We start from the raw sequence: 15,361 nt of genomic DNA on the forward strand, positions 1-15,361 counted from the left end.
TTGAGGAAATTAGGTCTGTGTTCTTTTTATGGCTTTCACTGTGCTTTTGAATTGCATATGCAGGTTCAGGGACGATATAATAATTCCAGGGGAAATTAGTGCAAATCTGTGTTAGTCTGTTCAAACTATGATTCTGGAAGAAAAATTAGTGGGTCTGGAGTTCGGGACAGGGGTGGGTATAGGGGAAAGAATTTACACATTTACCAAAACCCATGTCTTTATGTCTTTTTCTTTGCAGAGTTATCCCCAGCCATTTGTTTTTTAGCACAGGGCTTCAGTTGCTTAGAGACATTAGCAAGATCAGTGAAATCACCATTTTAAAAAGCTGTTTCAGGCTGCTCTGTGTGAATTATTCCCCCATTGCTATTTATAAAGATGTTTTTGCTGTATCACTAAAAGAAAACTTGTAACAGTTAACAAAATGGCAGTAGTCCTTTCCTATCAATAATTACTTTAAATATAAGTGGATTAAGTTTTCCCAATTGAAAGGCATAGAGTGGCTAAATGGATTAAAAAAAACAAGATCCTACAATATGTTGCCTACAAGAGGCTCGTGTTAGCCTTAAAGACACACATAGACGGAGAGTGAAGGGATGGAAAAAGTCATTTCAAACAAATGGTAACCAGAAAAAAAAAAACAACAAAAAAAACAGGAGTAGCTATACTTATTTCGGACCAAATAGACTTTAAACTAAAAATGGCAAAAAGAAACAAAAGTCAATATATAATGATAAAAAGGGGTCTATACATCAAGAAGATACAATAGTTATAAATATTTATGTGCCCAACATTGGAGCACCTAAATGTATAAAGCAAAAGCTAACAGACCTAAAAGGAGAAATAAATAGTAATAAAGTAATTGTTGGGGACTTTAATACCCTACTCTCAACAATGGTTAGGTCATCCAGACAGAGAATAAGGAAACAGCAGATTCGAACAACACTTAAATCCCAAATGCACCTAACAGGCATATATAGAACATGCTATCCAACAACAGCAGAATATACATTCTTCCAAAACACACATGGAACATTTTCTAGGATAGACCATATGTTAGGTCACACAACAAGTCTTAGCAGATTCAAGAAGATTAAAATCATACCAAGTATCTTCTCTGACCACAATGGCATGAAGTTAGAAATCAATTACATGAGGAAAGCTGGAAAATGAGTGAACCCATGGAAATTAAACACTACCCTGAACAATTAATGGTTAAAAAAAAGAAATTAAAGGAGAAATAAAGAAGTTTCTTGAGATAAATGAAAATGGAAACACAACATACCAGAACATGTGCGATGTAGCAAAAGCAGTTCTAAGAGGGAAGTTCATACTAGTAAACACCTATGTTAAGAAGCAGGAAAGATCCCAATTAAGCAACCTAACTCTTTCTCTTAAGGAATTAGAAAAAGAATAAACTGAGCTCCAAGTTAGCAGAAGAAAGGAAATGAAGATTGTTCCAGAAATAAGTGAAATAGAAATATAGAAAAACCTCAGAAAAGATGAGCCAGACTAAGAGTTGCTTCTTTGAAAAGATAAACAAAATTGACAAACCTTTAGCTAGACTAAGCAAGGAGAAGAGAGGAAGCACCAAATCAAGAAATTATAAATGAAAAAGGAGACCTCACAACCGATACCACAGAAATTCAAAGGGTCATAAGAGACTACTGTGAACAAACTAGACAACAAACTGGACAACCTAGAAGAAATGGAAAGAGTCTTAGAAACATACAACTTATCAAGACTGAATTAGGAAGAAATAGAAACTCTGAATAGAATTCCTAAATTCTCCCAACAAAGAAAAGCCCAGGACCAGTTGGCTTCCCTGGTGAATTTTACTAGACGTTTACAGAAGAATTAAAAACCAGTCCTTCTCAAACTCTTAGCAAAAATTGAAAAGAGAGCACTCCAGACTCATTTTGTGAGGCATTACCCTGGTACCAAAACCAGAAAAGGACACTGCTAGAAAAGAAAACTATAGGTAAATATCATTGATGAGTATAGATACAGAAATTCTCAGTAAATTACTAGCAAACAATTCAGCATATTAAAATGTTCGCACCATGATGACGTGGGATTTATCCTTCGGTGCAAGGATGGTTCAGCATCTGCAAATCAGTGTGATGCATTACGTTAATTCAGTGGAAGAAAAGAATCATATGATCATCTCAATAAATGCAGAAAAAGGATTTGACAAAATTCCACATCCATTCATGATAAAAACTCTTAATAAGTTAGGCATAGAAGGAATGTATATCAACATAATAAAGGCCATAAATGACAACCACACAGCTAACATATTCAGTGGTGAAAGGTTGAAAGCATTTCTTCTAAGATGAGGAACAAGACAGAGGTATCCACTCTTACCACTCCTATTCAACATAGTACTAGCAGTGCTAGCTAGAGCAATCAGGCAAGAAAAATTAAAAGCCTCAGAATTGGAAAGGAAGAAGTAAAATTGTTTCTACTTGCAGATGATATATATAGGAAATCCCAAATACAACCAAAAAACAGAGCTAATCAGTGAACTAAGTAAAGTTGCAGTACACATAATTAACATACAAAAATCAGTAGCATTTCTGTACACTAACAAATTTATGGGAAAAAATAGATCCTATTTACGATGGCATCAAAACAATAAAATACTTAGGAATAAATTTAAGAATGTGAAAGACCTCTATTCTGGAAACTATAAGCCATTGATGAAAACAGATTTAAGATACAGATAAGTGGGAAGGTATCTTGTGTTCATGGATTGGAAGAATTAATAGTTTGGATATGAATAGTACCAAAAGCCATCTGTAGATTCAGTGCAATCTCTATCAAGTTTTCAGTGACATTTTTATAGAAATAGAAAAAAAAGCTCTTGAAATTCATATGGAAACACAAAACACCCTACCTCCCCTCCAAAAAGAACAAAGGAAGCACCACATTTCCTAATTTAAAGCTATAATCATCAAAATAGTAGGTACTGCATAAAAACAGATGGACTGACCAGTGGAGCAGAATCAAGAGCCCAGAAATAAACCCAAGCATATAGAATCAACTAATTATAAAAGACAGTCTTTTCAATAAATGGTGCTGGGATAACCAAATATTCACATGTAAAAAAATGAAATTGGAACCATATCTTAAGTCCCTCACAAATTAACTTGAAATGGATTAAAGATTTAAATGTAAGACTTGAAACCATGAAACCACTAGAAGAAAACATAGGAATAAAGATTCTTGGCATGGGTCTTGGTAATATTTTTTGGATATGACACCTAAAGCACAGCAAACTCAAAAATAAACAAGTGGGACTACATCAAACTAGAAAGTTTCTGCACAGCAAAATAAACCATCCATAAAATGAAAAGACAACTATGGAGTGGAGAAAAAATATTTGCAAACCATGTATATAATGAGTTAATATTAAAATATATAAAGAACTTACACAATTTTCAATAGCAAAAAAAAAAAAAAACAAATTTAAAAATGATTAGTAGATAACTTGGAATAGACATACAGATATTTCTCTAAAGAAGTTACATGAAAGGCCAAAAAGTATATGGAAAGATGTTCAGCGTCACTAGTCATTAGGGAAATGCCTGTTAAAAAAACCACAATGAGGTATCAACCCATGCCGGTTAGAGTGGCCATCATAAAAAGACTAGAGATAACAAATGCTGGCATGGATGGAGAAAAAAGGGAACCCTGTGCACTGTTGGTGCACTTGTAAATTGTATAGCTACTGTGGAAAACAGTATGGAAAATCCTCAAAAAATTAAACATAGAACTGCCACATCATCTAGCAATTCCACTTCTGGGACTATATCCAAAGGAAACAAAACACTAACTTGAAAAGGTATCTGCACCCCCGTGTTCATAGCATTATTTATAGTAGCCAAGGCATGGAAACAACTCAAAAATCCATCAACAGATGAATGGTTTAAAAGAATTGTGGGTATATACAAAATGGAATATTATTGAGCCATACAAAATGAGGAAATCTTGGCATTCGTGACAATATACACGGCCCTTGAAGGCATTATGCTAAGTGAAATAAGTGAGAGACAAATATACTGTATGATCTCACCTATATGTGGAACCATGAAAAAAAAAAAAAACACAGCTAAACACATGGAAAAAGAGATCAGACTTGTGGTGGAGGTTGGAGGCAGAGGAAATTGGAGGAAAGTAGTCAAAAGGTACAAATTTCCAGTACTAAGGAAGTACTAGGGACATAACGTACAGCTTGATGACTATAGCTAACCCTGCTCTATGACACATAGGAAAGTTGTGAAGAGAGTAAATCCTGTGAGTTCTCATCACACTTTTTGTCTTTCTTTTTTTATTTTATCTGTATGAAAAGATGGATGGTATCTGAACCTATTGTGGTAATTATTTTTACAATATATGCAAATTATGCTGTAAGCCTTAAACTTCTTATACAGTGACATATGCCAGTAATTTCTCAACAAAAGTGGAAAAAAGCCAAAAAAAATCTTGTCATCATATACATAGATGACAAAGTATGCCTCGCATTAAACTTTCTTAATTTGTCATTACTCTTACTGCCTTTTTAAAATAGCTCAAGGAGGCTTAGGAGAACCCCACGTAATTTTTTCAGCTACTTAAATCTGAGACTAGAAGGTAGTTTAGTTGTAATTTGAAACCTTATACAGTGAACAATATCTTGAGTTGGGGCATTATTCAGGTTTTTCTTCAAATCTAATTCATTTTTTCTTGTTTATAAAACTAGGCAGACAAGAAATGGTGAGCATATATTTAAAATAGTATGTGTCAACTTCCTGGTCAGCCTTAGTAGTTTTCAGAGAACATTTCATTTTCTGAAGTGGCGGTGGCTTTGACTTGAGTTAAAAGTGAGTGGTTACCGACTACCTGATTACATGATTTTACTAGATTTTAGTAAAATTCTTCATGTGGTTGGCATCCTAAAGGAAAAAAAAAATTTTTGTGTCATCAGCAAACTTGGGAGTCCAATCTGAGACCATGATTCTGATAAGGTAAAAGGAACAGGGCTTGGCACTTTGTAACTACTTGGAAATATTTAATGAAGGAATAAATTCTCCTATCCACTCCACCCAAGTAGACAAGATTCTTGCCAGCTTGCATAGGAAGAGAGGAGGTAGTGAACATAAATCAGAAATAAGAGCAAAGTAATCATTTCTGGCTTATTAAAATACTATGTGTTGTACTTTCTAAAGCATGCCATAATTAAATATCCTGCATTATAACAGAGCTGAATTCTTGTATTAAAATTTCACATAAAATTATTCTCTTTACGAATATTATTTAAATGTTGTGTCAGCGCACTGGTTGAAGTAAGTTTCAATAAGGTCGAAGCTTGTTGGAACGTAGAGTACTGTAGAGCAGAAGTGCGCTATTTTATTTATAAATAAGGTTTTGTTTTTTAATAAGTGATAACAGAATTTTAAAATTACTAATTAAAAAAAAAAGCTTTGATCTCAAGTTATTCTTTCACTGAGTCTCCTACAAAATGTAGTTTTCCCTTCAGTTTGCTCTCTTATTCATCTTTCCTCTGGCTTTTTCTTGCCCTTTTGACTTTGGCAGTGACATAATGGTACCTTTGTACTTCTGTGTTCTGCTGGGAAGGATAGTAGTCGATTGTTTCCTCTAGTAAACATGGCTCCTGCTTTGGGACTTGCTTGGAAAATTTTGAAAAGTGAGGATATTGATAGCTAATGAACTTCTCTGAGCATTACCTCTTTTTTCCCGAGTTCATATTTTTGACTGGTAAGCTTTTTTTGAATGCTGCTTTAACCAGGTTTCTTATTTTGCATGTCTCCTTACTTAGTGACCTGCGTTCCGATTACGTAAGAATAGCCAACTGTGAACATGTGTGAGACTTACAATTAAGACATTTTTCCATGTATTTATTTCCACTTGTCCCCCTAATAGTTTTGGAATACAGGTTTTCCCCGCTATCCCAAAGTAGAGTGTTCCTGTGAAACCTTTTGTAAGCCTAGGTGACATAAAGGGAAGAAGCACTTACAATTAATTTATATGGAAATTTTTTTTAGCGTTCTCAGATCCCCAAAATAGCCTACCGAATGATACCAAATAACACATAAAAGCTAAAATAACTTTAACATATAGTAAAAACAAGAATAATATGATAAATACACAGCCTGTATAAAGTACAAATAATGTATGTACAGTGTGGTTTGGCTTTCCAAAATTGGGAAGACGGCACACCAGAGGGCTGACAGATGGTGATGGTGGTGTGTTAGGCTGGGGTGCTGGAGGTTGGGGTCGTGGGAGGTACAGGAGTATGGAGTATAGGAGAGAGAGGAAGAGGGTCACCTGTTAACATCTCATCATTGTCTAAATCCATCAGTGCGAGCAGGTCACTAACGTCTACACCTTCTTCTATGTCTGCCTGCCTCGATGTCAAATGTCGAGGTTCATCGTCTGCCGTGGCTAATGTGGCTGGTGTGGAAGGCTTGAAATACGACAGTATGCTCGACTGCTCAGCCTCTTGCATTTTTCTATACTACAGTTATTTGTAGGCACTCAAAACGTTATGCAAACCTGCCCTAAACCTACGTGCCCTTTCAAAATTAAAGCCATACTTTTCTGCAATCACTGCAGCACTGTCCGTTGTAGCAAAAATCTCACTTAAGTGCTTCCCATTCAGTTCCTGGACAACTGCACTGTCCGGCCGTTCACTGCTGCGTTCGTTGTCGATCGGTGTTCTCTCCTCTTGGAGTTGCATCACCTCTTCATCTGTCACTTCTTGGTCATGGAATGCCGAAACCTTCAACATCATATTCAGTTTCCACAAACTGATCCTCCTCAGCCAAAGTCAGTTGGTTTGGCCATATTTATTGTTGGTTTGAAGCCTTTAAAATTGTTCACTGCTTCAGGAGACCATCCACTAAGCACCATTTCTCACCCAGACTGTTAGCTTATCAAGAGGATCTCCAAGGTTGGCGAATGCCAGTTTTAAATGGTAGTCTTTCCAGATCCTTTGTAAAAATCCTTTGGAGTTGGCTTCTCTGTTGGTTCTTGCATATAGGAAGCTTTAATCGTGCCCATTAGGCCTAGGACACATGGTTGTACCAACAACGTCATATTCAACAGGAAGAACACAACCGCAGTGTTACTGTCATACTCAGTAATGCCGGGTGGATGAGCAGCCCAGTTTTCAACCATCAGAAGACACCTGTTATCACGATTGTTTTCTCTACAGTATTTTCAACAAAAGGACTAATGTATCCATTCATGCACTCAGAAAAAAATCACTTGGATATTCCAACCACTTGGACGTGATTTAAACACGAGAAGCGTATCCTTATCAGTGCCTTTAAGTGCCCTTGGATTTTCTGAATGGCATACTAGTAGAGGACTAAGGACAGCATCACCAGTGGTGTTAATAGTAGGCATTAAGGTAAACCTGTCCTTTGATGCCTTGTGTCCTTTAGCCTGCTTTTCTTCTATTGAAATACATGTTTTGCGTGGCAACTTTTTCCACTAATAAATTGCAGTTAAACACTTGTTTACGCGAATAACCACCTGCTATAATTATTTTCTTCAGTTCTTCTGGGAACTTTTCGGCAGCTTTAGTATCAGCCAAGACACTCTCTCCAATAACCTTTAAGCTATGAAGCTGCTCTTGCCTCAAAACCGATCAAACCACCCATGACTACCTTTCAATTCTGCTTTTGCAACACTTTGATCCTCATTGTCCAGTACTTTCTGTTTCAGCTTACTAAAAAAATGGATGTCTCCTGAAGTGTTAGATAACTTAATGGAACCCTTTGCTTTGTTCACCCATCAATCCACCCAAGCAGTAGACTTCCCATCGCATCCAGTACTGGATGCTGACTAAAAGAGACCACTTTGCTACTGGAAGAACCAATAGTAACTTCAGCAACTTTCAGAATTCTTTCTCTCCATCAGTAAATAATATGAATGGTGGATACAGGCAAGTTGAGTGCACACGCAGTATCTTTTTCATTCACCACAATTGAAATGCTTAATCCCACCCAGTGTTATGGTAAGCATGACACCCTTATGAACTCTTAGGCTTTTCTGGTACCTTAGGACACATCCTGCTAATGGATGCACAAAATGAGTTGAGATAAAGCACAGATGCTCCTAGACAAGTTCAAAGCTGTGGCGACTTGATACTGAGAGTAGCGCCTGGGGAAGGAGCTTGGTGGTGGTCATCTCGCTGCTTGGGGAGTGAGCTTCCTCTGTAATGGCTCGCTGAAAAACAGATGCTGGTTGTAATACTCGTTTTTTGCTTTTTTCCTCATAAAGGCAAAAATTCTCTTTGGATTCCTTTTAGTTAGCAAATATAGGTACTAATGTAAGTCTTTTGTGAAAGCGAACTTTCAAAAAGCAAGGGATACCTATAATGAGAAAATAATTCCCAGAATGGATGTTCTCTTAAGTTATAGTGAGAGAATTCTGAGAAAGCCAAATATTATGATTCTAAGTAAATGTCATCTTTTCCCAGTAAATCTGCTTCTCTGAACAGAAGTAGTTTACAACAATTTTTTAACTTATTTTTGAGAGAGAGCAAGAGTGTGAGTGGGGAGGGGGCAGAGAGAGAGAGAGAGTGGGACACAGGATTCAAAGCGGGCTCTGTGCTGACAGCAGAGAGCCCAATGAAGGGTTCGAACCCATGAACCCCAAGATCATGACCTGAACCAAAGTCGGATGCTCAACCAACCGAGCCACCCAGGCACCCCATGCCAGTTTTTTAAAGGCTATAAATGATAATTATACATCATAATTGAAAAAAAGTTACATAAAACTGTGTTTTGGTGATCTGTTTGGTTACTAGTACTTTTGTATATAGTCTAAAGTTTGAACCAGAGCTCCGTGAGAGAAGGACTGTGTCTTGTTCTAGTGCTGTTTCCTGATGCCTAGAATGGTATCTGGCATGTTAGATGCACAGTAACTACTTGGATGGATGGACGGACGGATGGGTGAACAAATGTCAAATTAACTTTAAGGTTATGGTGTTGAATGCACTGAATTCCTAGAATAAAATGCCATGTATGGTGGATCTAATTTGGTTTTAAAGATATTTTAAAAAATTGTTGTGCCTCATCTGATCTAACCAGGAGTCTTAATTTAAAAAGAACTCTTTGGCTTAGAAGGAACTCTGAGAGGTGAAGCCAGTATGTCTGTGGGTTTTGTTTTTGTTTTGTTTTGTTTTCCTTTTTGGTATTTTGTTTTTTGATACATTCTGATAGTCAAATATGTGAAAAATTTTAAGCGGCTTCTAAGTTTTATTCTATAATTTTCTCTGCAGTTTCTTCACTTTAATATTAATTAATGCTTATTTCTAGTTGAGCTGATAACATTCTTCTTCCAAACGTTGCAGAGCTTTTAACCTCCTCTGATTAGAACTTTTTCAGGAAGTAGCCTGCCAACAGAAAAATATGTGAAATTTTAAGAGCGACACATTTTTAATTGAGAATCTCTGAAGTGAATTTTCCCCTTATATATAGTCATTTAATGTTTATTTTTTAAATCATTAGGTCTAAATTAAATGCCAGCTATTGAAAAAAGAACTTTAAGTCAATTGAAGGATACACAGAGAAGTATTTATCAAGAAAAAATTATGTAGACACATGGAAGTGTTTTTAGTGTGTGATCTACTTGTAATGAACATTTTACATGAAATTTATCAAAAGCTAGGAATGAACTGAAATGTAAATATGAAATGTCCTCAAATTTACTTGGGGAGAACTTTTCCGTGATTTATAGCCAGAAATAGTAGATATGATTGTCTCAACATTTCTTGCTGTTTATTTAGTGCTTTGGCTTGAAAATGTGATAAAAATTAAAATCCAGAAATAAAATTCATCCCTCGAAATTCAGTTGATTTCTAATTTTTTGTTGATTCCATTTGTGTTACATTTGATCATGTAATTTTATGTACAAGCCAACATTGTTTTTGTTGCTGTATGTAGTTGGTGCTGTGACTTGTTTGTGCTCATCTCTGTCCTGTAGGCAACTTGCCACTCCCTACTGAATAAAGCTACAGTAAAAGAAAAAAAGGAAAACAAAAAATCAGTAAGTTTGGAGAACTTTTTATTAGCTGTTTCTTTCAAAGCAAAACAAAAATCTTTTGCTGTTTGTTAAGAACATCTTCACTTCAGCCTATTTGACCTTCACTGTAAAATCATTCTACTAATTCTGGCACAAAATAGCTTTCATTTCAATTAACCCTGGAATTAAGTTACATTGAAACATTCTCTGTGTTCCTTTGGTTTGATTTATCCCAAAGGCGTTTTGGGGGCATTTGTTGCATTGGATATCTCTGGTCTAATTTTATTATTGTTATTTTAAAAATTATAAATGAATGCAAAAGAAACTTAATTTCAAGGCCTTAGGAAATGCTGACTCTCTTCATTCTTGCTTCTTGTTGCAGGTAATGTGAATGGTTTCTTTTCCTAGAGATGAAAGTTTTTCTTCATTGTTAGAAATATACGGCGGGGAAGTGTCACTTTCTAAATCTTACCTGAAAGTTGCAGTTTCTTTTTGTTTTCTTTTTTACTTTTTATATTTTTATCTAGAGAGTCTGAGCCAGAATGTAGGTATTTGTGCTTAGATTATAAAAATCCTGATGATAAACGTTTACCTTAGAGAAAGTCACGATTAGACTATTGGGACTGCGAATATAGTACTTTTGAAATAACGGAAAACTCATTGAGTCCATTTTGTATAGAAACACCTCATTTTGCAAACATCTGCCTGTTTCTATGAACTTGTCCTAATTAAAAGGAAGAAAATCACAGTAGTCATAATTTTATTTTCTTCCCATGAGTAGAATTTGGTCCAGATTCATTCATTTTAAATTTGTCATTGTCTGTCACTATGACTTACCAGGCCGAGCATTATCTTTGTTCATATAATCCAAATGATTTTAGAGAAAGATGTTAAAAAAAAACCAAAAACGTTTAGGAGTCATGTAGGCGGTTTACGTACGAAGGTAAAATTTAGAATATTCATTTGGTTTCATCTTTGATTCCTTGTCTAAGCTTTACAAATAATAGGCTTCTGTTTTAAATTCAGAACTAGATTAAAAGTTAGACAACTATGCTTATGTACATTCACGATTTTGAGTATGTTAAGTAAGTTGGGTCAGCTGTGAGCAAATGGATTGGATGGCTTTCTTGCTTAATAAAAACATTCCTTTCTAATGCTTCTAATTCTCAGCATATGTGAGTTTAACATGTATACACCATCACTGTTGAAATTAATTTACCGTTTCTAACACCCGTTCAGTGTTTTACTAATGGCATTGTGTAGTGTATCACATAAATTAAAATTCTGGCTTTCTGTGTTTCTCTAGAGCATGTTTTCTAGCCTTCCTAACATTGCTTTATTTATTGAGATTTTGTCTAAAATTGTTCCTTGAAATGTTATTTTCTGCTAGTGTTATTTTCAGATTTTTTTTTAAGTTTCTGGGTAACACTGAGTTTTGGAATGTATCTCTCAGCACAGGTGATATGAGGTCCTCATGGAAACAAAGGGAAACTAATTGGTAATTTGAGGTATTTGGGAACACATTCTAAAGTATGAAGACAACATAGTCATCATAAATTTAAAATGTCAGTTTATGGAATTGCTGGCTTATGACTCTAATGATCTTTTCTTTAAAAAGCAAGCTAACTCTTTTGGGGTATATGGATAATGGATCGGAATATGTAAAATATAGAGTGAAGGTTCTGGCTTCTGGTATATTAGCTGCATAGTCATATTATAGATAAGTCCTCTTATTATGCTCAAACATATAATGTGTAATCAGATCTCCTTCTCGAAGTTAATTGTCTACCTAACTCCGGGAATTAAGCATGTTTGCGTAGTGATCCTCTTGCTGTGTAAAGTTTATGACTGCATTTATTTGTACCATGTTGTTCAGATTTTACTCGAGGGAGTAAAGAGGACATTTGACTGGTAACTGGTTTCAGAGCATAGACTAGCCCAACTTTGCCCTTTTGTGCAGAATGTGTTTGGGATCTAAATTAGATTTTTGTAGCTTAAAAAATAAAACACTTGAATATGTACATTATGAGGTAAAATTACATTGATGTCCATTAGTGGTGAAAGAGAAAGAACTATTTTTATAAATTGTCTCATGAAACTTGTTATACAGCATTTTGTTTGATATTCAGTACATTTTGTAAGGTTTTAGTTCCAAAAATATACTGATACTGTCATCATTGGGATGCATAATTATATGATACCAGAAACGATGTGTGTTTCTGAGGTGTGGGTACTTTGAGTTTTGACAAGAATTAACTTTGAAGATATGGAGGATAGTGAAAATGTAGTACTTTTCAGAAGTTTGACAGTATTCTCCCTTTTCATTATATTATGAGATTAATAGTATTAAGTATAAATCAGGGATAAGTGTGAGTCACACTTTAAAACTTTTTTGTTCTAGACAAAACTAGTAAGTAGCTACTTTGAAAAATATGTGTACAAGTTACTGGTTTTTGAGAGATGTTTTCACAGCAGGTTAGTATTTTATAAATTAATTGGTTCTTTGGAAACCAAATTATGGCTTTCAATTTTTAAAAACTGTTTTAGGATTTTAACGGATTAATCTGAGTATATGGCTGTTCCTTTCAAACAACCTGTTTACAATTAAATATAAAGCAGTTTTTAATCCTCTTCTTGCTAACTCTTTACAAGCTTTACAATTTTGTAGATTTGTTGTTAAGTTTCTTCTGTTTTAAGATTAAAATTTGGGAGTTCTAAAAGAACCACTCAGTAGCAATGGTGGTCCCTGAACATTGTGAAATTGTATGAAGAATTTGGTCTGTGTGAATGTATATAGTCATTTGTCTGTTCCTCTTCTCCGAAAGGTTAAATACTATACTAGAATAGTAAAAGCACTTGAATTTTCTTCTTAATTCTATTTCTAAAACTGTATTTCAGCTAAAAATAACTCTCAAACAGTATTTGGGCTTTAAAGCTGTTCTAGCGAGGCTGCTGTATTTAGCCGTCTGCAGCAGCTTCCTTTGAGTGAAGTACAGCAAGGTTGTCCTTCACGCAGTAGCACCCAGAGCGCTGTAACACAAGAAAGCTTCCTGAGCTACGTAGTGTAAATGAAGGTGAGAATATGTTAGTTACAACTCCTGCGTGTTAGCGCCACTTGAGAGGGTGTTCTTGGGCTTGAAAACCTGAATCGTCTGAAATCTTATATTTACTAATTCCCTCAGATACGGCAGAACACTATTTAGAGATTTTAGGCAGCGAGTAAGAAGACATTGAAAATGTATATACCACACGAAGCACTAAAGGGAAGAGAATGAAATGAAATAATCCTTATTCTTCCCGGAGTTAATCTGGAGTCAGTGAGCTATGTGAATTCATGACAAGGAGTATTACTTTATTAAGGCATTGTAAAGTGAACTAGAGTTACGTGGGATTCTGCACAGAAAGCCCATTTTCTCATTTTCCCTCACCGTCCTGTGAAATGTAGGTTTATCCCTGGAATCTTAGCATATCGTCTGCAGTGCTGCGTGCGGCTTGGCTGTTGGGATCACCACTGCTTTATGCAGCGGTTAGCTACACTGAGCAAGTGTAATTGTGGAGATTAAAGTGTTACACAAGTGTTCTTTCAAAATAAGTGTGTGTGTGTATTATCTGTAAAACATGTACATTTTAGAGTAATATAATTTTCCTGTGTTAAAACAGTAACTGGAAAGAGATGGGTCCCAAGCCAGTTTCGTAACACTTTTCCCAATCTAATGTGCCTATTACTTTACCTTCAAGGTAGAATGTTTTATAAAAAGAGAAAACCCCATCTTAAATATTGGGCTCACATTGTTTTCCAGTGTGAGCAACTATTTCTTGTTTCCTTCACTTTTTTTATTTGACAGAATTGCACATTGAGGTACACGTAGGGGTTCCCTCTTCTGCTGGTGGGATCTGTTTTTTCCTTTAGATCCCCAAGAATTCCTTTTCCTTCATGATTTAAATAATAGGTCCTTATCTTAAAAAGCATTCTGAGGAAGAAAAGGAACTGGTAATGTTACTTGTAAGTGTTTTCTCTTGATAGGAATCTAAAAAAAACCTAACCTTTGTTTGTGTATGGCAAGCATTTTGTTCAAGACACGTGGTTGTACCAGGTATACAACAAAATGTAAGTATTTACTGTTAGATATTAGATGTTTTGGGGTATGCTGTTGAAAACTTAGCTTTGCCTTGTAAGAGTTGACCGCACTCTCATGTCTGTTAATCTTGGTAAAATATGGTAATCTTTGTGTGAAAATTTGGTGTGCTTTTGTTACTTACCAAACTTGCAGTATTAAACAACAATGATAAATGCAAGATCTTTTTTCAGGTCTCTCTCCACCACTCATTCATGAAGAGTTTCTTTTTCTTTCTTTCTTTCTTTCTTTCTTTCTTTCTTTCTTTCTTTCTTTCTTTCTTTCTTTCTTTTTTTCTTTTTTTTTTTAGATACCTTTGTTGTGCTTCAAAAGGGGTGGAGGGCAAGAATTGAGGATAAGCTTTATTTACTGATGTTTGGGGAGTAGGAAAAAAATAGAAATGTGTTGTTTACAAGGCTTGATCTGTGCAGAGTTTTTGTGCCAAAGTCTGACCCTCGAGCTCTTTCTTCCCGTTTCCTTTTTAAATTCAAACCATATACTCAGTTCTCAACTCCTTATTTTTAGGTGGTTAGCCAGCGTTTCCCTCAGAACAGCATCGGTGCGGTGGGAAGTGCCATGTTCCTCAGATTTATCAATCCTGCCATTGTCTCACCGTATGAAGCAGGGATTTTAGATAAAAAGCCGCCACCTAGAATTGAAAGGGGCTTGAAGTTAATGTCAAAGGTGAAGAATTGTTTTGCTAATCTATTTTAAATTTCCCTTCCAACTAAATTTTCAGTTTTTTGTATTTTCTGTACTCACACTTGAATTTATTTTTGAAATAGCCTGTGGTTTTCACTTATATGCTTTTGTTTTATTTTTAGTTGTTAAGTTACAAAGGAATTCATTAGACTGATATCTGATGGACATTATTATCGTGGGAAAATATCTTAACAAATGTCTCCTAAAGATAGTTTTCTATATATTCATTCTGGAAATTCTAAAGTGGAGACTGAAATGGAGACTGTATGAGTTTTTATTAAAAAAAGACATTAAAAAATTTAATATGTATTTTTATATATGTAAATATGTGTATATGTGTTTATATACGTGTGTGTGTGTATATATGCATATATATATACACACACACACACACACATATGTATATATATGTAGTAATTTGGGAAGGAATAGAAACAACACCTAATATTTATAGCATGAGGAATAATTTACTCAGCAATAGAAATTATATTGATGAGAAAATTAGTTTT

At 35.2% G+C, this 15,361-nt stretch overlaps 1 protein-coding gene across 11 annotated transcripts in view; it reads left to right on the forward strand.

Moving 5' to 3' along the window:
* Window positions 1-15,361, forward strand: part of NF1 (neurofibromin 1) — a 246,875-nt gene that overhangs the window by 127,161 nt on the left and 104,353 nt on the right. For 9 of the 11 annotated variants that reach the window (XM_027034457.2, XM_027034452.2, XM_027034451.2 and 6 more), the window contains 2 exons: window positions 9,997-10,059; window positions 14,676-14,834. In XM_027034457.2, coding sequence (XP_026890258.1) covers window positions 9,997-10,059; window positions 14,676-14,834 — 222 coding nt within the window. The remainder of the gene's footprint in view (window positions 1-9,996; window positions 10,060-14,675; window positions 14,835-15,361) is intronic. The other 2 variants (XM_027034455.2, XM_027034460.2) reach the window with 1 other exon arrangement.

This window comes from Acinonyx jubatus, chromosome E1, assembly GCF_027475565.1.
Source record: "Acinonyx jubatus isolate Ajub_Pintada_27869175 chromosome E1, VMU_Ajub_asm_v1.0, whole genome shotgun sequence".
NCBI classification, from domain to species: Eukaryota; Metazoa; Chordata; class Mammalia; order Carnivora; family Felidae; genus Acinonyx; species Acinonyx jubatus.